The sequence below is a fragment of the Emydura macquarii genome, unplaced genomic scaffold (genome assembly GCF_026122565.2).
Source record: "Emydura macquarii macquarii isolate MOO-44397 ecotype Brisbane River unplaced genomic scaffold, CSIRO-AGI_Emac_v2 contig_2417, whole genome shotgun sequence".
NCBI lineage: Eukaryota > Metazoa > Chordata > Testudines > Chelidae > Emydura > Emydura macquarii.
The window spans coordinates 4,201,210-4,225,238 of record NW_027132554.1 but is presented as its reverse complement, the minus strand read 5'-3'; the positions used below and the strand labels follow the sequence as shown (position 1 = coordinate 4,225,238).

At 57.7% G+C, this 24,029-nt stretch overlaps 1 protein-coding gene across 1 annotated transcript in view; it reads right to left on the bottom strand.

The window, feature by feature from the left end:
• Positions 1–145: 145 nt before the first annotated feature.
• Positions 146–24,029, bottom strand: part of MAMDC4 (MAM domain containing 4) — a 50,873-nt gene continuing 26,989 nt past the window's right edge. Inside the window, exons 17-29 of the mRNA XM_067561443.1 lie at positions 19,086–19,202; positions 18,471–18,605; positions 9,635–9,765; positions 8,617–8,836; positions 7,189–7,326; positions 6,369–6,490; positions 5,742–5,832; positions 4,221–4,367; positions 2,876–3,010; positions 2,133–2,260; positions 1,556–1,670; positions 767–942; positions 146–199 (exon numbers count right to left, since the gene is read on the bottom strand). Of these exons, the coding sequence (XP_067417544.1) occupies positions 146–199; positions 767–942; positions 1,556–1,670; positions 2,133–2,260; positions 2,876–3,010; positions 4,221–4,367; positions 5,742–5,832; positions 6,369–6,490; positions 7,189–7,326; positions 8,617–8,836; positions 9,635–9,765; positions 18,471–18,605; positions 19,086–19,202 (1,709 nt within the window). The remainder of the gene's footprint in view (positions 200–766; positions 943–1,555; positions 1,671–2,132; positions 2,261–2,875; positions 3,011–4,220; positions 4,368–5,741; positions 5,833–6,368; positions 6,491–7,188; positions 7,327–8,616; positions 8,837–9,634; positions 9,766–18,470; positions 18,606–19,085; positions 19,203–24,029) is intronic.

Genomic DNA, 24,029 nt, shown 5'->3' with positions numbered 1-24,029 from the left:
AAGCGTCGATGAGCAAAACTACTCCAGGAGCCACCTTTGACGTGAAAGTTGTGACAAACGGGGCTGGAGGAGCATGAGGCTGTGCAGAAACCATTCCATGCGGTATGTGCCAGCTCCCGCACAGGCAGGGACTAGTGGGGGCGGGTTACAGCTGCTCTGCTGCCCCATCCTCAGGCGAGGGTGTGATCGTGACCCTGTCCTGGAAATGAAGGGGAGCATGAATGGGCTGCAATTAGCTTCAGCCCAGCCTGAGGGCGTGTTCCCGGGCAGCCAGCTCCCAGAGGGCAGGACAATGGAGCAGCCAAGCTCTGCTTCAGCCCCCCAGCTGTTGGGTGAAGAGCCCCCAGGGTTCCCCGAGGCTGCGGGCTGCATCCCCGCCTGCCCTGCTCCGAGGAAAGAGGAGGGGTCCGGTGTTCATGAGCTGCCAAGTGGCCAGCAGTCACCAGGGGGCTGGTGCAACCTTCCAGCATCTACTTTGGCTGCCGTATTGCCCCGTCCAGCCAACCTGCAATGCTGGTCCCGCAGGGCCCCCGAGGCAGGGCAGGGCAGGGCTGAAGTGCCACGCAAAGGCAATGCGCGCTGGGCGTGGCACTTGGCCAGGCCCTGCTTTGCCGTGCACCTTCTCGCCCCCCCAGGGACCGGTTCTGACGCTGCTGCTCCAGCTCTAAAGGCAGCAGCTGGACAAACAAGCCCAGCCCCTCACGGCCCCTCACTTAACAACCCCCCCTGCAGCCCAGCCCAGCCCGAGCAAGCGGGGGCTCCTTACGTCGCTAAAAGCGATGTTGTCAAAGCCCTGGCTGGTGGCGCTCGCCTCCGGCAGCGAACCCGACACCCTCTTCTTCAGCCAGTAGCCCGTGCCCCCGGCTGCCAGGAGCAGGAGCAGCGCGGCCAGGAGCACGCCAGTCACCACAGCGGCCACAGAGCCCTTGGCAGCGCGCCCGTCTGCAAGCAGGAGCACAATGGAGGTGGGGGCTAGGCCAGGCCCCTTCCTCTCCCCCACCAGCCAGATCTCAGCTAGGCCCCAGCACCTGGCGTCCAGGGCTCGGTCTGTCACGCGTGGGCCATGCTACTCCTCACCTTCCCTGGCACCGCGGCAGGGGCAGAGCTGCCTCCGGAGGGCAGCCGTCCCTTCCCCCAGGACACAGCCGCAGTGGAGAGCAGGCGCTACCCTCCAGCCCCAGGCCTGGCCCAGCTCCCCTCTACTGCACGCAGCGTCTCATGCTCTCCCTGTCCGCTCGCCCGCCCAGTGAGCGCCAGCTCCCTGCTGTTCCCAGCCTGTGCCCGCCGCACTGCCCTCCCCTCGGGGCCTGCCCCAGAGCTGTCAGGAGGGGCCAAGAGGCCGGACAGGCGTGCACACAGCAGGGCACCCTGGTGTCCTCGTGCGCAGCCAAGGGCAGGGAGGCCCTGCACCCCCCTTCGGGCGACTCACAGTCTGCTGCACCTCGCTCCCCTCCCCACGCTGCCCCGTACACGCGGCGCTGCCGCTGGGCTGAGCCGCGGGGCCTGCAGAGACGGGGGCTGGGCCCACCTCTGGCTGGGTTGGAAACGGCCTCACCTTCCCCTTGGCCTCGCTGGTCGCCATCACAGCCCTCGCCCGCGCTGTAGGCAATATCGTCCACGGCGATGGGCGCCCCGGCAGGCCACGCACCCCTGCTCACTTCAAAGACGATCTGCAGGGCGAGACGGGAGTCCCAGCGCGCCCAGCCCAGGCTGCTCAGCCCCACAGGACGGGTCGCTGGGGCAGCACCCAGCCAGGAGAGCAGCCGGTGGGCCAGGGAGGGGGTGTCTACGGCCTGACTGCAGGGAGGAGAGAGCCCTGGGCATCTGAGCTGGCTCTGCCAACCAGCCGCATGGGCGGCGTCCAGGAGCCGCAGGGCCCTGCTTCACAAACGCGGACATGTGGGACTTGCTCTCACGCCCCTCCCTGGACTAGGCTGGCTTCAGCGTGCACTGCCCACACGTCAGCGGGGAACTGCTGGTGGCCTGGGCTGACTGCCCAGCTCAGCGCCCCTCTCCCCCGGTGCTGGGACGCTCCCAGCACTCAACCCACTGCATGGGCAGCAGCAGGACGGCTGCTGGCAGCGTCGTGCCAACGCTCTCCCGAGAGCTGCCTGTGCGCGCCCCGCCGGTACCTGGAACTCCACAGCGCTCTGCACGGGGACGCTCCTGCTCTGCCAGCCTCGGCCTTGATGCCCTCTGGTGCTCCACACCGTCAGCTGCCCCGCCATGCTGTACAGCTTCACCCTCAGCTCTCCGCTGGCTGCTCCAGAGACGAGGGGACCCCAAGGTCAGTGCGGGCCCGCAGCACCACCCCTCCCTGGGCCCAAAGCAGCTCAGACACTAGGAGTTAAACCTGAGTCTGCCCCACCCCAGCCAGAGAGGGAAAGTCAGGCAGTGCCATGCTCAGCTCACACAGCCAGGCAGTGCCCCAGCTGGGGATGGACCCAGGCGTCCTGGCTCCCAGCTCCACGCCTGCACCGTGCCTCTCGTGCAGCGCCACCCCGCCACTGCTGCCCGGCTGCTGCCATCGCCAGCAGCCTCAGCTCCGCTGGCTGGCACCAGGGCCGCAGCCGGGGACAAGGCCAGCTGAGGCAGACGGCTCTTGCTGGCCGGGTGGGGCCGCCCCAGGGCTCCTAGACCGGCCTGGCCAAAGCGTGGGCCGGCTGCTCCTTGCGCTGGGCCAGGGGAGAGAATTCCCTCTGACCCAGGCCTGGGAGCCTCCCAATTCACTGCTGAAGTGTGGACCCCCGCCCACAGCTGGCTCCAGCCCTCTGCCCATCCCCCTTGCCAGCTCTGAGGGCGGCCTGGCGATGGCCGGGGGGGCTGGGCTGGTGGTGGGACACCCCCGGCTGGCGGGGCTGCAGGCGGCACTCACAGAAGTGCTCTGTGAAGTCCATGTGGTACCAGAAGCGAAGGCAGGCGCCCGTGGTGGCGGGCAGGTGCTCACTCAGCAGCCAGGCGGTGTTGCCCCCGGCGCCCAGCACACTGGTGTCGAAGTAAGTGTAGTGACCTGCGGGGAGAAGCAGCAGGAGTGGAGGGGCCAGCCTCCTTTGACAGGCCGGGGGGGGGGGTCTGCCGCCCTTCGTCTGCCCTGTGCGCTGGACACAGCGCTCCAGGATCAACCCTGCCCATGCCCCTTTGGTTGGCTACTAGGCAGCTTTGCTTCACCAGCCCATTGAGGGGGCTCTGCAGGCTGGAGCTACTGGCGGCCCAGGACACTCCCCTTCCCGGGGACAGCGAGCCCCAGCCCAGCACCCGGGGCAGCCATGGGGTCCCTACCCCTAAGTGTCCCCGCAGGCAGGGCCGGGGTGAGGCACGTTGGTGCAGCAGGGCAGGGATGGGGCACGGTTGCTTCCTGAGCCGTGCTGGTGCTGGGCAGAGCCCGGGTGTCAGACTCCAGACCTCTCAGCCTGCACCTTTCCCAGGAGGTCCCAGGCCTGTCGCAGCGGCAGAGGGAACTGGCCAACTGAGAGCCTGCCAAGCTGACGGGCACGTCCCCAGTGGCACCAGCCCCGACCACATCACAGCCTGGCCCTGATCTTCTCTCCTGTTGCAGAGTGAAAAACCAGCCCACCCAGCAGGGCGCCAGCGAGCCCAGCCAGACGCAGCGGGGTGCAGTACCCAGGGGCCGTGGGTGGGAGGCGTCTCACCCCCCTCGGCAGGCCCCAGCCCAAGCTAGGAACCGTAGGTCAAAACTACAGCAGGGCTGTGGGCCCTGTGCCCCTGCCAGGGCCAGACTGCCATGGGCTGGTGCTCCTCCCCCATCACAGCCTGGGACCAGACTGCCATGGGTGGCTGCTCCCCCTTGGCCTTTCTGGCCCTCTGAGTCGTGGCAGCATCGCTCTGCTCCCCCAAATCCTAGGGCTCAGTTACCCCAACATTGCCAAATGGGGCGCAGCTCCTGTCTCCTGTCTCTGTCGGGCTCGCTGCAGACCCACCAGCTGTCTCAGGGCTGGCAGGATGGGCACTGCCCGCAGGATTGGGTCTGGTCTTTGGGGCGGCTCACAGCTACGCCAGCCACCGAAGGGCTCTGCCCCGCCGCAGAGGCGCTGCCAGGCAGCCAGTGTGAACCGGGGCTGCTCCAAGGGCAGCACGCTGGAGACAGCAGTGTGGCCCCATCCGCGCTCCCAGCCCGGCGTCCCAGAGCGTCCCGTGTGGTGCTGCAGCTGACTCTGCGTACTGTGCCCCTCCGCACGCCTACCTGGCCAGGAGCAACTCACCTGCCGCCGTGCCCAGCGTGTGGTCCACCTCCGGGCCGGGGGATCTGGAAGGGCTGGCCCCGCTCCTCCAGCCCCAGGCATAGCTGCCCCAGTTGGGATCTGCGGGGCTGGTCCAGCCACAAGTGTCCAACTCAAAATCACAGGCACCTGCCAGCAAGAGACCCCTGGCCCCTGTTACAGCAGCATGGGACATGGGACAGCGGGCATGCGCTGCCCTGGCCTGCACTCAGTGAGGAGAATGGGGCAGGCTCTTGGCAAGACCTCTCTGGGGCAGCCCCACCGCCTGGGACAGAGAAGCTGGAGCCTGGGGCGCCAGACAGGCTAACACGGCAGCGTCTGTAACTATGGGGACAGTGTCTGGGAACGCTGTTGCTGCCATGCTGGGAAGACCCATCGGCCCATCCAGCCTGGACCTGTCTCTAGCAATGACCGGTCCCATATGCCGGGGGTGCTGTAACCCCTGCAATGTACATCTCCATCGCTCTGTGGCACTGCAGCAGCTCCCCTGACCTAGCCAATGCCTCGTGCTACCCTGACGGGAGACGGGAGCCCCCCAGCCCTCAGCTCCGGCCCCACAGCAGCAGCTGACGTGGCTTCTCCTGAGCCTGCCCAAGAGCCGGGAGGCGAGGCATGGCGTGCTGCGATTAGTGTGGGTCTCCGGCGCCCAGGGGCCATACGCACATTGGGGCCCCCCACCGGCGGCAGTGCCCCACAGGGGGAGTCTGTGGGCCCGTGTCCTGCTCTTTCCCTGCTGTGGAGGGCGGCGGGGGCTGCCCAGCGGGGGGAGGGCGTGATGGGCTCTGGTCCCCGTGGCTCCCTCCTGGTGCCCAGCGTAGGCCGGAGGGGCCGGGAGGTGCCCTGGCTGCCTACAACAGGGGGTGGCTCCTCTGAGGCCAGTGCCCAGTATGGCTGCCCCCCACCTCTGCCGGTTGCCACGGGCGATTAGCGAGGTGGGACAGCTGAGCCCCGTGCCAGGGCTGCTCCCGCATGCCCGCAGGGCTGGAGCTCTGGCCAGGGCAATCCCTGCGCCGCAATGCCAGGCGCGGGAGCGATGTGGGGCATGGGCTGGGGCTGGAGCCGTCACCTCCCGTCACTAAAGCGCTGGTTATCCATCCCCTTGCGCAGCCTGGGGCAGAGCAGCAGGCTCAGATCTGTGGAGGGTCGGTTCCTGTCTGACCCCGCCCGCCCCGGCAGGGAGCTGGGCCATTGCCTCGTGCACACCTCCTGACCGCGCCCCACACACCCCCAGCACAACTGGCCAGGTCGTCCTGGAGGAGCTGCAGTGAGAAGTCAGCCAGAGCCCTCCAGCAGGCACCCTGGGGTGCTCCAGGCTCTGCCTGATGCTGACTGGCAGCTTGCTCCGTCCTCCCCTCAGCATCACTCTGCCCCACCTCACCGCGCAGTCCTCCTCCCCAGCCAGCGCTGGCTGTAGGCAGACCATCCCGGCCCGCCTCCCCGTCTGGACAGCGCCTGGCACAGTGGGGCCCTCGGCACCCCGGGATCACGTGAATAGTCTCGTACCTGGCTCCGGGCAGCTGCTGTCCTTCAGGTGCAGATCATCGAGTGCGATGTAGGAGAGCTCTCCGCCAGCGCCCAGCACTTCGAACACCACCTGCCAGAGAGCCGGGATGGGTCAGACAGGGGGCCCAAGCCGGAGCAGAGGGAGGCGGTGGCTGGAAGTTGGTTCCAGGCACCCCTGTGCCAATGCTCTGCCCCTCCTGCTCAGACAGGCCGGGCCAGTGCCTGAGGGACCCTGGGACTCAGCCACGTGTCACCAGCTCGTCCCCTGGACTAGCCTCGGCTGCTTTGCTGGCAGGTCCCTGGCATAAAAGCCTTCCTAGACCAGAAGGGAACCCTGCATCAGAGGGAGGCCGGGACTCCCCCTTCCTTCCCCCACCCCACCCCACCCCACCACCCCCCTCTGCAGAGCCGCCAGCCTCCACCTGCAGCAGACTCTGCCCAGGGAGTGTCTGGGGCTGGGGTTTCCCTCGCGAGCCCGGCTCTGCTTGAAGGGCTTCCGAGGAATGGCCCAGGGCTCTGGGGCAGGTGCCAGGCTCTGCTCTGAGCCATCGCCAGCGCCCCCGGCGCACCCTGTCCTGGCTCTGGATTGCCGGCGTGCCAGAACGCCAGGCAGGGCCGAGCTCTCACCTGCCAGTCCTCAGCTGCCTGGACCGTCACCCTGCCATAGCGCCAGCCAGCTTCCGGCACTGAGCTCACACTCAGCAGCCTCCTCCGCACCCCCGTCTCCTCCACGTGCACGTTCAGCGAACCTAGCAAAAGCCATTGACGCTGCCGGCATCTCCCCCGGCAGAGAGCAGGGAGCTGCAGCACCACTGCAGGAGCTTGTCAGTCAGTCAGTCCAAAGACCTGCCTCCAAAGCACCCCGGAGGCAACATGGTCTAGTGGTTAGAGCAGGGTACCGGCCCTCACGGCTCCTGGGTTCTAGTCTGGACACACTGTTTGGGCCTGGCCCCATCCAGGGGGCTGATAACATGGCCCTGAGGGACCTGCACAGGGCTCGGTCACTAGCAGTACCATGGGGCAGGTGTCCCCAGCCTCTGCCAGGACACCGGGCTGCATGGACCACAGCCCTGGGCCGACATGGCTAATCCGAGTCTCCCTAGGAGCTGGCAGAGTCCACGGGCCCAAGGAATTCATCTGCGGCCAGGGCACAAGCAGGAGACAGCTAGATTTGTTCATGTGACCCTCCCCGCAGGGTCCCAGTTCCCCAGAATCCCACTCCCTGTGAGGCTGGCCGGCGGGGGGCGTAACACACGTTTCACAGCAAGGGAGCCAGATGCCAAGAAGGGACGTGGCTCACCCACAAATGTGGGGCAGAGCCGAGCCCAGAACCCAGGCCTGGCTTCTCCTGCAGACCTGCCTTCCTTCCCAGCCTCTTGCCTGCCCAGCGCCTCAGCACCCGCCAGCCCGAGCGGGGGAAGGAAGGGCGTGGGGTTGCCAGGCTCACCTGGGTCACTGCTGCTCAGTTGGTACCAGAAGACCAGGCACTGGGGATGTGTCAGGGGCCGGTACGGCCCAGAGCTCAGAGTGGCAGCTTGTCCACGCGGCAGGGAGCCCTTGCTGGTGTCAACAATCATGTAATGCCCTGTGGAAAACAAAACCCAACAGCCTGGCAGAGAGATCTGTTTCTTCCCCCTGGGCCCAGAACTGAGAACCCAGGCACCGGGCACAGCCATGGAACACCTTCCGGTCAGACCCTGCCAGCCCCAAGAAGGGACCCGGCCACAGGCCCACAGTAAGGAAAAGCCAGAGAACAGCTGCATCTTCCAGTGCACTCAAACCAGCACCGACCACGTGGGCTGGCAGGGCCCTGGAGGCAGAGTCGCCCTGGCACCATGGCCTGGCACCGCCGAGAGTTCCCGACACTGGGAATGTCATGGGGCATGGCTCTCCATTGCTCCCCTGGTCTAGCATGGCACTGCCCGCACTCCCTGCCTCAGCTCCTCCTCCCACGGTGTGTCCTCAGCTCGCTGTGCAACCGTCTGTGGTGGAGACGTGGCTGAGCCCTCCGGCCCCAGCACGACAAACATAACCCCGGGGCGGGGGAGGAGAAATCCCAGAGTCCAAACAAAAATGTTCCCACCAAACAAAACATTTCCTGTGCCCTTCAGGACTTCTCCACCCCCTCCCGGCCCCGTTCCCAGCCCTTTCTGCACTCTGCACCTCACGTCCCCCCGGCTCTGTGCAAAGCTCTGGGGCCCCGCTGGTTCCCTGGGTGCCCTTTTCCTGCCAGGCCCAGCCCTGCCTGCTCCCTGCAGCGCCAGCTCCCGAGTGACTCAAGTGCCATCCTTCTCTAAAGCCCAGGAGTCCCTTCATCTAGCGCCTGACCTGTCTTAGCTCCACCCTCCAGCTGGCGGCACAAGTGCAGCTGGTCCCAACTCCCTGGGAAGGGGGCAGCTCGCAGCACAGCTCCCTGGCTGACTGCACTGGCTCAGTGGAACTGGGGGCCCTGGATGTGCTGGGACCCAGGAGATCAGCAAGGCCACCATGGAGTGCCCTGGAAACGGACTGGCTCAGCCCCACCTGGCAGTGCCACAGGGGCTGCCTGCTCACCCATCGCCTCCCATGTCCTGCTCCCCAGCGGCTCACACAGGGCTGGGGAGTGGCTTTTCCGCAGAGCTCAGTGAGCCAGGCACTTCCATGGAGTTGACCATCAGCCCTGGAGGCACGTGGAGGAGCTGCCTCTGCAATCAGAACCACACAAGGACAGTGCCCTGCACCCATGGCACCTCTGCAGCTGGCCAGCGCCCTGTGCTGCTGGCGGCATGCAGTGGCTGTTTGCCAGGCCCCAGGAAGGCAGAAGAGCCCTCCAGCCCTGCGAGGCTGCTATCGCCTGGGCTGGCCCAGCCCAGCAGGAGCACAGCGGCTGCGTTACCTCTGGCTGTCCCCACGGTGTGGTCGGCAGGAGGGCCAGCTGCGGCAGTGCCGGTGGCATTGCTCTGCCGTGCCCATGTGTACTGCCCGTGGGAGGAGAAGCCACAAGTGTTGGCCTCGAAGGAACAGGACTCCTGCGGCCCGCAGGCGCCAGCTCTCACGGTGATGTCGTCCAGAGCCATCTCCCCCAGGTACCCATCACGGAGAGCCTCGAAGACCAGCTGTCAAGGAGGGAGGCATGCAGCACTGAGCACCGCCCCACTGTCCCCGCCTCTGCCCATGCTCACCACCAGAGGCTGCCATGTCACTGCGACAAAGGGTCCTCAGAGGCATTTAGGAGCCCAACTCCCATGGAAATCTATGGAGTTAGGTACCTAAATACCCTGGGCCAAGGTGCCCCCAGCTGCTGACAGGTGCCCTGGCTGGGTGATCTCGGGAGCTGCACAAACCTTATGGAGCTGGCATGGCCCGTACAGCCTGCCCCGTGCTCAGGAGTCTGGGACAGGCCAACCCCTGTCTCAGGGTCTCTCAGGCTCAGGTCCAGCGATTGCCTCTCTGTTATTCCCTGCTCAGTGCCAGCAGTGTGCCTGGTGCTGTGCAGGCCTGGGGGGCAGAAACAGACTAGGAAGGGGCTGGCAGTGAGCACAGCATGGCACTAGGGCCAGCAAGTCCTGAGTCCTCCCCTGGCTCCACAGTGATTCCCCACATGCCATGGGAGAGCCCTAAGCACTAGGGGGACTATGGCCCACGGGCCACATACGGCCCATCCGAGCTTTTAATCAGGCCCTCCAGCTCTACCGGTGGTTGCCCTTCCCCCCACCCCTCTCCCACCACATGGGCCCAGTGGTGTCCTGACTGGAGCCACTCCTGGCCCCAAGCAGCGACGCATGGCAGCCACTGCTCCCACACAGCCCCACCCCTTCCCCCCACCCCTCTGTATGGCCTGACATACAATTACTATATGTAGATGTGGCCCTCAGGCCAAAACGTTTGCCCACCCCTGGTCTAGGGGGCCTTACCCGGTACCTCTGGAGAGCCTGGCGCCTGAGTGTTGTGAATCCCAGGTGCCACATGCTGCCATGAGCTCCCGTTGTGGTCCAGAGTACTGTCTCCGGCTCTCCATCATGCTGTATCTTTAGGTTCAGCGTACCTGGGTTGGAACTGAAGGTTAGGGAGCCCATGGGAATGGGCAGGCGAGCAGCTGACAGGGACGGGCACAGAGCATTCCTATGGCATCTGTGTGACACTCTGTGTCTGAGAACAACACCCCAGCAACCCCATAGTCATCCACGTCATGTAATTCGGATGTGTTCTATACAAGGTACGCCTTGTGTGGTATTATTATAAAAGGCCTGCTCTACTGAACATTAATATCCTATTGGAATATATGTGCTACCGTAGTGTGTGAAGTTATAAAATATTGCTGCCCATGCTACTAGAACATGTTGCAAGGTGGGAAACTCCCACAAACAGCTTTTCAGGAACAACCATGGATTGGCCAGTCAGCACTGATGGGTCTCTCACCCATTCAAGGATAGATTCCACTAACAGGGATTGTTTACAGTGGAGCTTCACAGAGAGGAGCATGTACACAATGGGATGCTGACTGACCAATGAGGATGACCCTCCAGGTCACAGGCATCACTGGCACACTGGAACAGACTATAAAAGAAGAGGAGTGACATCATCTCTTGGCTTCACGCCCACACAGCTCAACACCTGAAGAAATGACTGAATGACAAAGAACTGTGGATTGGGGGAGGGGAGTCGCAGGTGGGGAAAGCAGTCTTTGCCTGTGAATTGGAGATCTGTAGCCTGCTTCTACTATCTCTCAGGGTGAGACATTTCTAGATTCAAAACCTGTTAAAATTTAGATTGCATTCTTATTTTTTATTTTTTTAGGTAACTATTTCTAGTCTCTTTACATTTACAATTGACAATCACTTAAAATCTATTTTTCTGTAGTTAATCAACTTGTTTAATGTTTTATCTTAACCAGTTTGTTTTTGCGGGGGGAGAGGACTTATTAATGAGCTTGTATTAATGAGCCGGTATTTTCTTGGGGTGCAGTCCTGGATGGTGAAGAGCTTGGGGTCTGTAGAGGTTACTGGCTGTCACCTGGCTCTATGGTGGGTTCATGAGTGGCTCAGGCAGAGTATTCACATGACTCAGGTGGGTGTGGGGCACAACCTCCTGTTGTGTTAAATGATAACAGGGTCTGGAGGGATTCTGTGTATCATCAGCAGGCATATATTTGGAGGTCAGCCCAAGCCACAAGAATAAGGAGGTTCAGCGGTGCCCCAGATTCAAGCTGCAGCAGGCTGCATGTCCGTGACAGTGGCACAGCAAACAGGGTGAAATGCACAGCGTATTGTTCTGAGGTGTACACTTCATACACTGGTGTAAAGATTTTAAGTGAAATTTAAGTGTGGCTGAAAACAGATAAAGTTACCAGTTTGGTTTGTTTGCTGTTTGCTTATTTCAGGGAAGGGAAATAGAGGCAGAAAAAGCAGAAAAATGAGTGAGAGTGAGGCTGTAGCGAAATTGGAATTATTCAGACTTCAGGCATCTGAAAAGGAAAAAGAACATCAAAGAATTTTGGAACTGAGAGAACTGCAGATAAAAGAGGAAGAAAAAGAAGCTGAAGCCCAGAAGCAAGCATGGAATTAGGTCATCTGCAGGCTCTCGAACAAAAAGCCAAAGAAATTGAGGCCCGAAAACCAGCCATGGAGAAAGAAAACGAGAAAACATCAACTGGACTTGCTAGAGAAGCAGAACTAGAACCTTTCTTCACCATTGACTCCCACCTCTCCAAAAATCCACAAATGGGAAAAATTGTGTCCTGCATACAACAAGACGGATGATATTGCAGAGTACATCACAAGCTTTGAGAGGCTGTGTGTGATTCTGATGACAAGAAAATCCCCACTTTGGTTGCAAAAGTAACTGGTAAAACTCTGGGTATCTTCAATGAGATGCCATTAAAGGATGCTTCAAATTATGATAAATTCAAAGAAATGGTTTTAAAACAAGTTAAGATCACCCCTGAAATGTATAATGTGAAGTTTAGAAATCGTAAAAGAGATGTTAACATGAGTAATGGGGAATATATCAACCAGCTCCAGGGTTTGATGGCAAAGTGGGTGGGGGCAAAGTTGTTACAAGTTTTGAAGGCATGTTTGATCTTGTTGCCCAAGAGCATTTCCTAAACATATGTAAACATGATGTGAGACAGGGTCTGTGAGATAAAAGTGTACACACTGTCGATGAAATGGCTTTTTAGCCGATACCTTTGAGCAAATCCAGGCATCGATTGTAAGTAAATCCCAGAAAGAGGGGTTTAAATCTGGTAGGAAACAGGGAAGAAAGGGGGTGGCTGGGAGGCTGGGCCTTCATCTCCCCAAACCCATTCCTTTAATCAGCGTCCCAAGTCTCCTGTAAAACGAGGAGCCTGGCCAGAAGGTGTGACTCCATGGGGCACCTGAAAACACGGGTCCTGTGTTGGCACAAGCGGGCAGCCAGCAGCCTATGGGAGTTCTGCTCTCCGGTGCACACACACCCCTCAGGCAATGGCATTTTGTGAGACTGGCCTCTGCAGAGCCAGACATGGGGCATGCTGCGGTGTTGAAATCTATGGTAAAGAGCATCTGGGGTGGAAGGACACAGGGCCACAGATTTCCCTGATCAAGCAAAGTGTGCTCCCCGAGGCCAGCAATCTACCTGGTGTGACGCTGGCTGGATTGGGGGACCATTTATCATATTATGTGACATCAATGTTTCAAACTTACAATAATTCATATGAGACAGGCCACGTCAGGTACCGTTAGAAAGGTTACAATTTGCCAAGTATGATGATATTGTTTATGTGCATGTGTCACGTGTATTGGAAGTTACGGGTATGTTGGATATATCTGTATTGCAACTTGTGCTGTGTTTCTGGGCGACTCCCCAGACAGGATGGCAGCAGCAATAAGCTGTTTAATGGCCCATTCAGAAAACTCACAGGTACAATGGGCCCGGGGAGAGAAGCTGGGGCTACACCTGATGAGTCACCAGGACTTACTCACGTGACCCTGGACTCCATTCTATTTCTGTAAATTTCCACAAGTCGCATGGCAAAGGCCAAGGGACGTAAAAGGCAGCTGCACGACCACACCACATCCATATTGTCTTTACTCTTCACCTACCTTATACCTTGACTTTAGCCAAGCTTTTGATACGGTCTCTCACAGTATTCTTATCAGCAAGTTAAAGAAGTATGGGTTGGATGAATGGACTATAAAATGGATAGAGAACTGGCTAGAGCATAGGCCTCAAGGGGTAGTGATCAATGACTCCATGTCTAGCTGGCAGCCAGTCACAAGTGGAGTGCCCCAGGGGTCGGTCCTGGGGCCAGTTTTGTTCAACATTTTCATTAATGATCTGGAGGATGGGGTGGATTGCACCCTCAGCAAGTTTGCAGATGACACTAAGCTGGGGGAGTGGCAGATACCCTGGAAGGTAGGGATAGGATACAGAAGGACCTAAACAAACTGGAGGATTGGGCCAAAAGAAATCTGATGAGGTTCAACAAGGACAAGTGCAGAGTCCTGCACTTAGGACGGAAGAATCCCATGCACAGCTATAGACTGGGGACCGATGAGCTAGGCAGCAGTTCTGCAGAAAACGACCTGGGGGTTACGGTGGATAAGAAGTTGGATATGAGTCAACAGTATATCCTGGTTTCCAAGAAGGCTAATAGCATACTGGGCTGCATTAGTAGGAGCATTGCCAGCAGCTCGCGGGATGTGATTATTCCCCTCTATTCGGCACTGGTGAGGCCGCATTTGGAGTATTGTGTCCAGTTTTGGGTCCCCCCACTACAAAAAGGATGTGGAGAAGTTGGAGAGAGTCCAGCGGAGGGCAACAAAAATGATTAGGGGGCTGGAGCACAAGACTTATGAGGAGAGGCTGAGGGAACTGGGCTTGTTTAGTCTGCAGAAGAGAAGAATGAGGGGGCTTTGATAGCAGCCTTTAACTACCTGAAAGGGGGTTCCAGGGAGGATGGAGCTAGGCTGTTCTCAGTGGTGGCAGATGATAGAACAAGGAGCAACGGTCTCAAATTGCAGGGGGGAAGGTCTAGGTTGGATATTAGGAAAAAGTTTTTCACTAGGAGGGTGGTGAAGCACTGGAATGGGTTACCTACGGAGGTGGTGGAATCTCCATCTTTAGAGGTTTTTAAGCTGCGGCTTGACAAAAACCTCGCTGGGATTATTTAGCGGAGGTTAGTCCTGCTTTGAGCAGGGGGTTGGACTAGATACCTCCTGAGGTCCCTTCCAACTCTATAATTCTATGATTCTACCTCTGGACCAACTCATCAGCAACTGAAGCTGTGAAAGGAGGGTCTGAGACCCAACCAGGTACTGGATGTACACCAGAGGAACTGTACAAGCCTTCAAACTCTATAATTCTACTGAAAACTTTATGTATATGGACTTTCAAATCATTTGTATGTATCTGATTGCTTTAATCATTTAACATTTTTCTTATAGTTTGTTTCTTTCCTTTTATAATAAACAAAGGATTTTAGTTACTAAAGGATTGGCTGGCAGCGTGGTATTTTGGATAAGATCCAAACTTATATTGATCTGGTGCTGTGGCTGACCCTTTGGGGTCAGGAGAAACCTTTTTGGTAAAGAGCATAGAGTTCTAAATAACTGATCTCTTTACTGGGCCTAGTGGCTGACTGGGATCCAGAGACTGAAATGCAGTAAAGGGGGCTGTGTATATTTTGTTGTAGCTTCTTGATCACAAGTGTGGGGAAACAGAAGCACTGTTTGTGGCTGGTTGGGAAGTCTGACTTCAGTGTTACCCACCAGTGCTGGGAAAATCTGCTCTCCTCTTGCAGCCTGCCCTGATCTCAGCATTGTCCAGTGGCTACCCTAGGCACAGATGGGTCACAACTGGTTAAATGGCAGAAATTGTGGGGCTGGGTGGGAACCTCTGGTAACTTTTTTAACTGTGGGGTGATGGCAGACATCCCGTTTGACTTGATTCTTGGGAATGATTTTTTCCGTACAGCTAAGTTTGGGAGGGTGTTTACCCTCAGCAAGAAGAGATATCATGCTGGGATCCTGGGGGTGTGGGGGAGAGAATAATCGAGACTCCAGGAAGTGCTGAAGGAGTGGAAGAAAGTCTCCTGGCTGAAGGCACCCAGCTCAGGAAGGAGGGGGTGCCGTGCCTGGCAGTGAGACACCTGGCCAGCTTGTCAGCTGCAAGCCCTTTGCAGCTGGACAAGGCACTGATCCCGCTCTGGGGAGCGTAGGCAGATATGTCCCAGAGGGCAGCCCAGAAAAGGATGAGGGAATCGTAGACACCACTGGAGGTGGGTGAGGGTTCCTCTAACTTTGCAGCAGGGAGAGCAGCAAAACCAACGCTTGCATTGCAGCTGCAGGCAGCGTCTCCTGGGGGATGGAGGAGAGTGTCTTGCCTGGCAGTGAAGCAGGCTGTTGTCCTGGTTGCTAGCGGTGAGCCCCTCCCAGCTGGACAGGACACATCCCACTCTAGAAAGCACAGAGCGGGAGGACGCTGGGGAAGGAACAATGGGAGTTCAGGAATGTTTCTCCACTGGGTACTTGGAAAAGGAGGCCCAGGATAGCATGGCTGGTGCAGCATCTGTGAGCTGAGGCACCAGCCAGTGACGCAGGGTTTGAGAGAAAGCCCTGTGACTAACCTCCGGGAGGGGAGCAGGCAGACAGCTGAGCTCTCGGGGACAGAGGAAGAAGTGACAGGGGTCCCCATCCAGGTCGCGGTTTGTCAAGACACCAGCACGGCTATGCTTGTGGCAATCAACTCTTTCTCTTTAAGGCAGGATGCAATTCCTCCGGCAGGAATGCTTGCCTGTGAAAACGCAAAGAACCCACCAGAGGGGAGGAGGGAATTCCGCAGGCTGGTGAGACACAACAAGCAGCTGGGGGAGCTGCTGCAAAAAGGTGCCTCTCTCAGCTCAGAGAGCACAGATCACATTCACATCCCACGAGGGAAAACGGGGGAGGGAGGGTCCCAATGCTGGGAGTAAAGATGCCCAGGTAACTCCAAGAGGGGAGATGGATTTTGCATGGGTACAACCCTGGGGTTGGGAAACAGCACCACAAGGGGCTTTACATCCCTGCCTCGCCGGATCCTGGAATCCCAAGACTTCAAAGATGCCACTGGGATTGAGGCCCAATACTGAAGGAAACACTGACTGCAGAGAAGACGCAACCTGTAACTGAACACATGCTGAAGTTCAGGAAGGGGCTGAAAGACACAATGGGTATTGAGCAAACCAAACTGGCTAAAAAAAAGGGAAGGCGGATCCGGGGAACTACAGACCGGCCAGCCTCACCTCAGTCCTTGGAAAAATCATGGAGCAGGTCCTCAAGGAATCCATTTTGAGACACTTGGAAGAGAGGAAGGTGATCAGGAACAGTGAGCATGGATTCATTAAGGGCACATCATACCTGACCATCATGAGATGATTGGCTCTGTGGATGTGGGGAAAGCGGTGGACGTGATATACCTTGACTTTAGCAAAGCTTTTCATAGGGTCTCTCACAGTATCTTGCCAGCAAGTTAAAGAAGTATGGGTTGGCTGAATGGACTATAAGATGGATAGAGAGCTGGCTAGATCATCGGGCTTGACAGGTAGTGATCAACAGCTCCATGTCTAGCTGGCAGCCGGTAACAAGCGGAGTGCCCCAGGGATCGGTCCTGGGGCTGGTTTTGTTCAACCTCTTCATTAATGATCTGGAGGATGGGGTGGATTGCACCCTCAGCAAGTTTGCAGATGACACTAATCTAGGGGGAGTGGTAGATACCCTGGAAGGTAGGGATAGGATACAGAAGGACCTAAACAAACTGGAGGATTGGGCCAAAAGAAATCTGATGAGGTTCAACAAGGACAAGTGCAGAGTCCTGCACCTAGGACAGAAGAATCCCATGCACTGCTACAGACTGGGGACCGACCGGCTAGGCAGCAGTTCTGCAGAAAAGGACCTGGGGGTTACGGTGGATAAGAAGCTGGATATGAGTCAGCAGTGTGCCCTTATTACCAAGAAGGCTAATAGCATATTGGATTGCATTAGTAGGAGCATTGCCAGCAGATGGAGGGAAGTGATTATTCCCCTCTATTTGGCACTGGTGAGATCACATCTGGAGTATTGTGTCCAGTTTTGGGTCCCCCACTACAAAAAGGATGTGGACAAATGGGAGAGAGTCCAGTGGAGGGCAACAAAAATGATGAGGGGGCTGGAGCATAAGACTTATGAGGAGAGGCTGAGGGAACTGGGCTTGTTCAGTCTGCAGAAGAGAAGAATGAGGTGGGATTTGATAGCGGCCTTCAACTAACTGAAAGGGGGTTCCAGGGAGGATGGAGCCAGGCTGTTCTCGGTGGTGGCAGATGACAGAACAAGGAGCAACAGTCTCAAGTTGCAGTGGGGGAGGCCTAGGTTGGATATTAGGAAAAAGCTTTTTACTAGGAGGGTGGTGAAGCACTGGAATGGGTTACCTAGGGAGGTGGTGGAATCTCCATCCTTAGAGGTGTTTAAAGCCCAGCCTGACAAAGCCCTGGCTGGGATGGTTTAGTTGGGGTTGGTCCTGCTTTGAGCAGGGGGTTGGACTAGATACCTCCTGAGGTCCCTTCCAACTCTAATCTTCTTCCATGACTAAACAGAAGGTGTGGTATAATAAAGATACTTGGAAATGCCTCCCTGCAATGAAAGATTTGGTGTTCCTGTTAAGTCTCATGATGAAGAGTTTGATGCCAATGGTAACCCTTATGACACAGCATTTGGTACTGATGGTAAATCCCATCGAAAGGTGAACCATGCAAGATGTTTGGGAAAAGCTTCTGTACATGCGAAGAGGGGTGAATGAGAACACACCCTGTGTTAAGAGGCCCTATGACAATGCTGCTTCTCAGCTAATACCTGTAAACAGGCATAAAGCTTGTCACAGCAGAGAAACCATAACGAACCTGGTCAGCTGTGTGGAAGGGGAAACTGAGGCACACCACCAGGTAGCCTTAATGGCTAAATGTCAAGACAGCTACACCCTAGAAATGCTTTACAGATACAAAGAAACGCTTTCTAGCAACCCAGGAAAGGCAAACTGCCTCCGCATTAGTCAGCAGTAATGTCCAGTGGAACACTAAGGGGGGAGGTGTGACACCCTGGGTCTGAGAACAACACCCCAGAAACCCCATATTCACCCATGTCATGAAATGCTGATGTGTTCTGCACACCTTGTGACCTGATCCGCTGCACATGAATATCCTGTGGGGTGTAGGTGCTACTGTAGTGTGTGAAGTTATAAAGTACTGCCCAAGCCACAAGAGTGAGGAGGTTCAGTGGTACCCCAGGTTCAGGCTGCACATCTGTGACCCCCCGTCACCCCACAGCTTCTGCTGTGCAGAGCGGATAGGAGCCGGGATTTGACGGCCCCAAAGAGAAATGTGCCGGGCACTTAGCTCAGTGCCCCCAGAAGTGGCAGAGGCTGGGCTGTACAGCTGGGAATGGAACCTGTGGTTCTGGGGAGTCTGGGGGCTTGAAGCCTCAGGCTGGCCATGTGCCCCAGTTGCTGGGACCCCTGTAAAACAGAGCCCCCTGGACCAGCATGTGACAGGCCGGGGGGAGGAGTCTTGGCAGGGCTGGGTCAGTGAGTGCAGGGGGTTGAGCTTCCCTGTGGGGCACCAGAAAGAGAGGTGCTCCTTGTGCTGGGTGACTCTCTCCCAGCATGCACCAGGGCGACCCACACACCCTCTGCAAAGCAGCTCCAATCCTCGGCTCACACCCGCGCCCCTTGCCTGGCTGGGAGCCCCAGCAGGGTGCGACTTACCGATCTGAGGGCCGTGCAGGCGGTACCAGAAGGAGAGGCACTGCTCTCTGGTGGGGGGGTCTTGGGGGTAGGTGACAAGACGTGCGCCCAGGCCCCAGGCCCTCTGGGCGGAGAGATCCACGGACAAGAAATAGCCTTTCAGAAACAAACACACCGTGAGAGCTGGGGCGGGCGGGCAGACGCCCACCCAGGCCTCCCTGCACCCAGCACTGGGTTACCTGCCGCAGCGCAGCTCGCTACAGCCACAGGCCTTGTCACTCCCTCAGCCTCACAGACCTCGACCAGGCCCTTCACCCCCAGGTGCATCGGCAACTGCTGTGCGCTGCAAAAGCAGCTGACAGGACAGGAGCGAACCCAGCCCCTCTCAGAGCCCTCACTTAGCCCCACAGCCCAGCCAGGGGCCCGGACCCAGGCCTGCCCCTTCCCCCCCCCCCCAGCTAGGGGCTCAACTTTGCCTCCAAACGTTCCTGGCGCTCAGCTCTCCTGCTCGGGGCTGAGTTTGGAACGGCTCCAAGACCAGCTCCATGGGGCGGACCTCAACCCTGCTGCTTCACCTGCCCTCTGCACCCCCACGCCAAGCAGTTCCTGGGGAAAGCCCACAAACATGCCCCCTACCTGTGCCGGTGGTGTGGTCAGAGCCCAGGCCCAGTCCGGGGCCTCGCACCCACTCCAGGTCGGCGCGCTGATCCTGGTACCAGCCACAGAGCCCTGTCTCGAAATTGCAAGCCAGCTCTGTGTAGAGACAGGCCAAGCCATGGCTGCAGTCAGAGAGCAGGGCAAGAGCCAGGGGCGGCCGTTCTCAGGCCAAGCTCCCTGCTGCTGCTAAGCCCCCCCTCATGGGAGCCATGTTACTGCTGCTGTGGTCCACCCCTACCCCACCCCCACTAATCCCTAGAGCTCTTAGGTCCCGTGGCTGCCCAGAGCAAAGGAACTGGGAGTCAGGGCTCCTGTGTTCTCTGATACAGGCGGGGGTCTAGCAATCAGAGCAAAGGAGCAGGAAACTGGATGCCTGGGTTCTACGCTGCTCTGAAAGGGAGTGATGTCTAGTGGTCAGAGCAAGAGACCTGGGAGTCAGGACTCTGGGTTCTATCCCCAGGTGTGCTACTGCTTCACTGTGTGACCCTGGCTAAGACCTTTAATGTGCCCATGCCTCAGTTTCCCCATCTGGGGCTGGGGTGAGCGCCTTGCTGTCTGTAAGGTGCTTTGAGCTGTTCAGAGGGAAGGAGGTGGAGCCCCCTGTGGGAGGAAGAATAGCTCTCCCAGCATCTCTGCCTGGGGCCACAGGAGCAGCTGACGGGCAGAGACGCCAGACTGAACCTAGCCCAGTAACTGCGCAGGTGCCAGGAGATCCCAGCCAGTGCCTCGGGTGCACTGAGACAGACACAGCGCTCGGCACGCTGGCCTGAGCTGCATAAGGAATATGCCCCTTTGGTGGGAGCCGTGAGCACTGGGCAGGCACTGGAGAAATCAGGCTCCCCCCCCCCCCCCAGGGTGGGGAGGAGCTCAGAGGGCAGAGTGGTGGCTGCAGGAAGGAAAGTCACTGGGCGGTGATCAGAAGAAAGGGTTTCCAGGGTTCCCAGCCCTTCCCCTGGTCGTGTGGTGCTGGAGACGCTCCCAACATCAGCCCTGCATGGCTGCTAGGAAAGGCTAATGGAGTGTGAATCTGACAGGGTGAGATTAGGGGGCTGGGTCTAGACTTCTGGGCCAAGAGCCACAGAGGCATTTAGGTGCCTAACTCCCACTGAAACCAGTGGTCCCCGGCCTCCTGCAAGGACAGCCCTTGTGGCCAGTTGGAGGGCAGCAGCTTCCCTAGTGCCCGCTAGCCTGGGCTGTACCCACCATCCCTAAGAGATGGGAGGTAACTCACCTTGTAACTCTTGTTCTTCGAGGTGTGTTGCTCACGTCCATTCCACTAGAGGTGTGTGCACACCCCCGTGCACGGCTACCGGAACTTTTTTCCCCTTAGCAGATCCCGTAGGGCTGGTCCCAGCTCCCCCTGGAGCCCCGCGCACATGCCGCGGTATATGAAGCACTGCTGGCCCTACGCCCCCTCAGTCCCTTCTTTCTGCCAACTCCAGCAGCGGGGACGGGGGGGCGGGTCATGGAATGGACGTGAGCAACACACCTCGAAGAGCAGCAGTTCCTGGTAAGTAACCGTCTTTTCTTCTGCGAGTGCTTGCTCATGTCCGTTCCATTGCAGGTGACTCACAAGCAGTACCTTGGAGGCGGGTTCACAGATGAGCTGATTGCAGCACCGCCCTGCCGAAGCTGGCGTCGTCCCTGGCCTGCTGAACAATGGCGTAGTGGGATGAAAAGGTGTGCACCGACGCCCATGTAGCAGGCTTTGCATATGTCCCGAATAGGCACTTGCGCCAGGAATGCCACAGAAGACGCCTGCGCTCTAGTCAAGTGAGCTGTGATGCTTCCCGGAAGGGGAACTGTCATGCTGGGTAGATGGGGGAGTGCATTTGTCATATTGATTAACATCAATATGTCAAAACCACAATAATTCATGGGAGGTATGCCCTGTCAGGTACTGTTAGAATGGCTATAAGGTGCTAGGTAAGATGCTGATGTTTATATTAATGTCTTATGTGCGTAGTGGAAGTTTAGGGACATATTTAATGTACCTGTATTTCAAATTGTGCTGGCTGGGACACACCCCAGATAGGATGGCAGCAGGACGATAGCCCGCTTGATGGCCCATTAAGACACTCACGGATGCAAGGGGCCCAGGAAGAAACCAAAGGCATACCTGAAGAGTCACCAGGATTGGCCCATGTAACTCTGGACTACATTTTAGTTCTTGTAACTTTCCACAGGCTGCATGGCCAGGGACAGAGGGTATATAAGATCAAACCCCAGAAACCATTTTGCCTTCTATCCTGAGCTTCAGCCACCTATCTACCTCTGGATCAAGTCATCTGCAACTGAAGCTGTGTAACAAAGGACTGAGACCCATCCAGGTACTGGATGTGCACCAGAGGAGACTGTACAAGCCTGCAACTCCATATTTCTTCTAGAAACCTGATGTATATGGACTTTCAATCATTTGTATGTATCTGATTTGCTTTAACCCTTTAACATTTCTCTTATGGTTTATTTCTTTCTTTTTACAATAAACCTTTAGTTTATTGGCCGGCAGCATGGTATTTTAGGTAAGATCCAAACTTATATTGATCTGGTGCTGTGGCTGACCCCTTGGGGTCAGAGGGAACCTTTTTAGTAAAGAGCAGAGAGTTTAAATAACTGGTCTCTTTACTGGACCTACTGCTGGATTGAGAGCCTGGAGCTGAAATGCAGTAAAGGGTGTGTGTGTGTGTGTGTATTCATATACTGGCTTCTGTGGGGATTCAGAAGTGCAGTTTGTAGCTGGTTGGGAAGTCTGGCTTCAGTGCCACCCACCAGTGCTGGGAGAATCTGCTCTCCGTTTACAGCCTGCCCTGACCTTGGCATTATCAGTTGGCTGCCCCGGACGGGTCACAGGAACCTTCGCCTGCTCATAGCAGAACCTAATGCAGGAGGTTATCCAAGAGGAGATCCACTGCGAAGAGACAGGTAAGCCCTTCATCCTGTCAGCCACTGCCACGAACAGCTGCGTGGACTTATGAAACGGTTTCGTCCTCTCGATGTAAAAAGCCAGGGCTCTGCACACATCCAGCATATGCCACCTCCATTCTTCCTCTGAGGCATGCAGCTTTGGGAAAAACACCGGCAGGAAGATGTGTCTTTAGGGAGAAAGGCCGGGTGGTGCCTCAGCTGGACCTTGTCCTTATAAAAGGCCGTGTAAGGCGGCTCCGAGGTACGTGCCCTAATCTCTGATACCCTCCTAGCCGAGGTGATGGCCGCTAGGAAGGCCACCTTCCATAAAAGCAACAATAGGGAGCAGGTAGCCAAAGGCTCGAACAGTGCATCCGTGAGCCTGGAGAAGACTAAGTTCAGGTCCCAGGGGGTAACGGGTCCCTAGCCTGCGGGTAAAGTCTCTCGATACCCTTCAGGAACCTAGCCGCCACGGCGTGAAAGAAGACTGACCTGCCTTGAATCGGCGGATGGAAGGCTGAGATGGCAGCTAGATGCACCTTCAACGAGGCAGTGACTAGGCCCTGGAGCTTAAGGTGCAACAAGTAATCCAACACTGTCTGGGTTGATGCCTGGTGGGGCTTGACCACCTGGGCTGGGCCCAGCAAGTGAATCGCTTCCACTTGGTTAAATATGACGCTCTGGTGGAAGATTTCCTGATACCCATTAGTATAGTCTGCACCTGAGACGTTCCTCTAGGCTCAGCGACAGCCTCCATGCCGTCAGGTGCAGGGACTCCAGGTCTGGCTGCAGAAGGCACCCCTGGGCCTGGAAAAGCAGGTTGTGCCAACACGGCAGCTCCCGAGGGGGCAACCGACAGCTCCAGGAGCGTCGTGAACCAGTGCTGCCTGGGCCACCCGGGCGCGATACGAATGACATGTGCCTTGTCTCATTTGGTCTTCAACAGGACCCTGTGAATCAACGGAATGGGTAGGAAAGAGTACATAAGCCTCCCCGACCATGAGAGCAGGACAGCGTCTGACAGCGCTCTGTCATCTAGCCCTCAACTGGACTGCATTTCCTGTTGATCCTGGAAGCGAAGAGATCTGCTTGGGGAAACCCCACCTCCAGGAAATCGTATCGGCTCCCGGCGGGTGGAGAGAGCACTCGTGGCAAGGTACGACCGTCCTGCTGAGGCAGTCCGCTGTGGAGTTCCTGATACCTGGGAGGTGTGAAGCCAGCAGGTGACTATCATGCCCTAGGTTCCACAGGCTCACTGCCTCCTGAGAGCGGGCTGAGGAGCAGGCCCTGCCCTGCCTGTTGATATAATACACTGCGGCGGTGTTGTCCTTCAGAACCTGGACCACCTGCCTCTCGGGAAAGGAAGGAATACTCCGCATGCCAGGCGGATCGCCCTGAGCTCCCTGATATTTATGTACAGCCCTTGGTCCTCCCTTGGCCAGATCCCCTGCGTGCTGTGACCCAAGGTGATGTGCGCCCCCACCCCAAGTCCGATGCGTCCGATCCGAGAGTCACCGAGGAGGCTAAGTCAGCAAAGGGATCCCTTCCGTCACTACTGGGGGTCTAATCACCGTCCCAGGGAGGTTAGGACTTGTGCTGGCACCGTGACCACTCTGTCTAAGTGGTGCCTGCTCGGGGCGTACGCCGAGGCCAGCCACAGCTGGAGCAGCCCGAGTCTCAGACGTGCATGACACAATACATAGGTACATGCCGCCATACACCCCAGCAACTGCAGGCAAGTCCGTGCCATTGTAAGAGGAGAGGCTCGCAGGCCCCTGATCAGGTTCGACATGGTTTCGAATCGAGCCCATGGCAGGAACACCCTGGCCTGTGTAGAACTGAGGACAGCTCCAATAAGCTTTATTCTCTGTGCTGGCATCAGTGTGGATTTTTGTTCATTCACCAGCAGACCTAGCCGGTGACAGATGGTCCAAACTAAGTCCAAACTGGCTTGGACCCATGCCCGTGCCCTGCCTCTGAGGAGCCAGTCATCTAAATAAGGGTAAATCTGAACCCCTC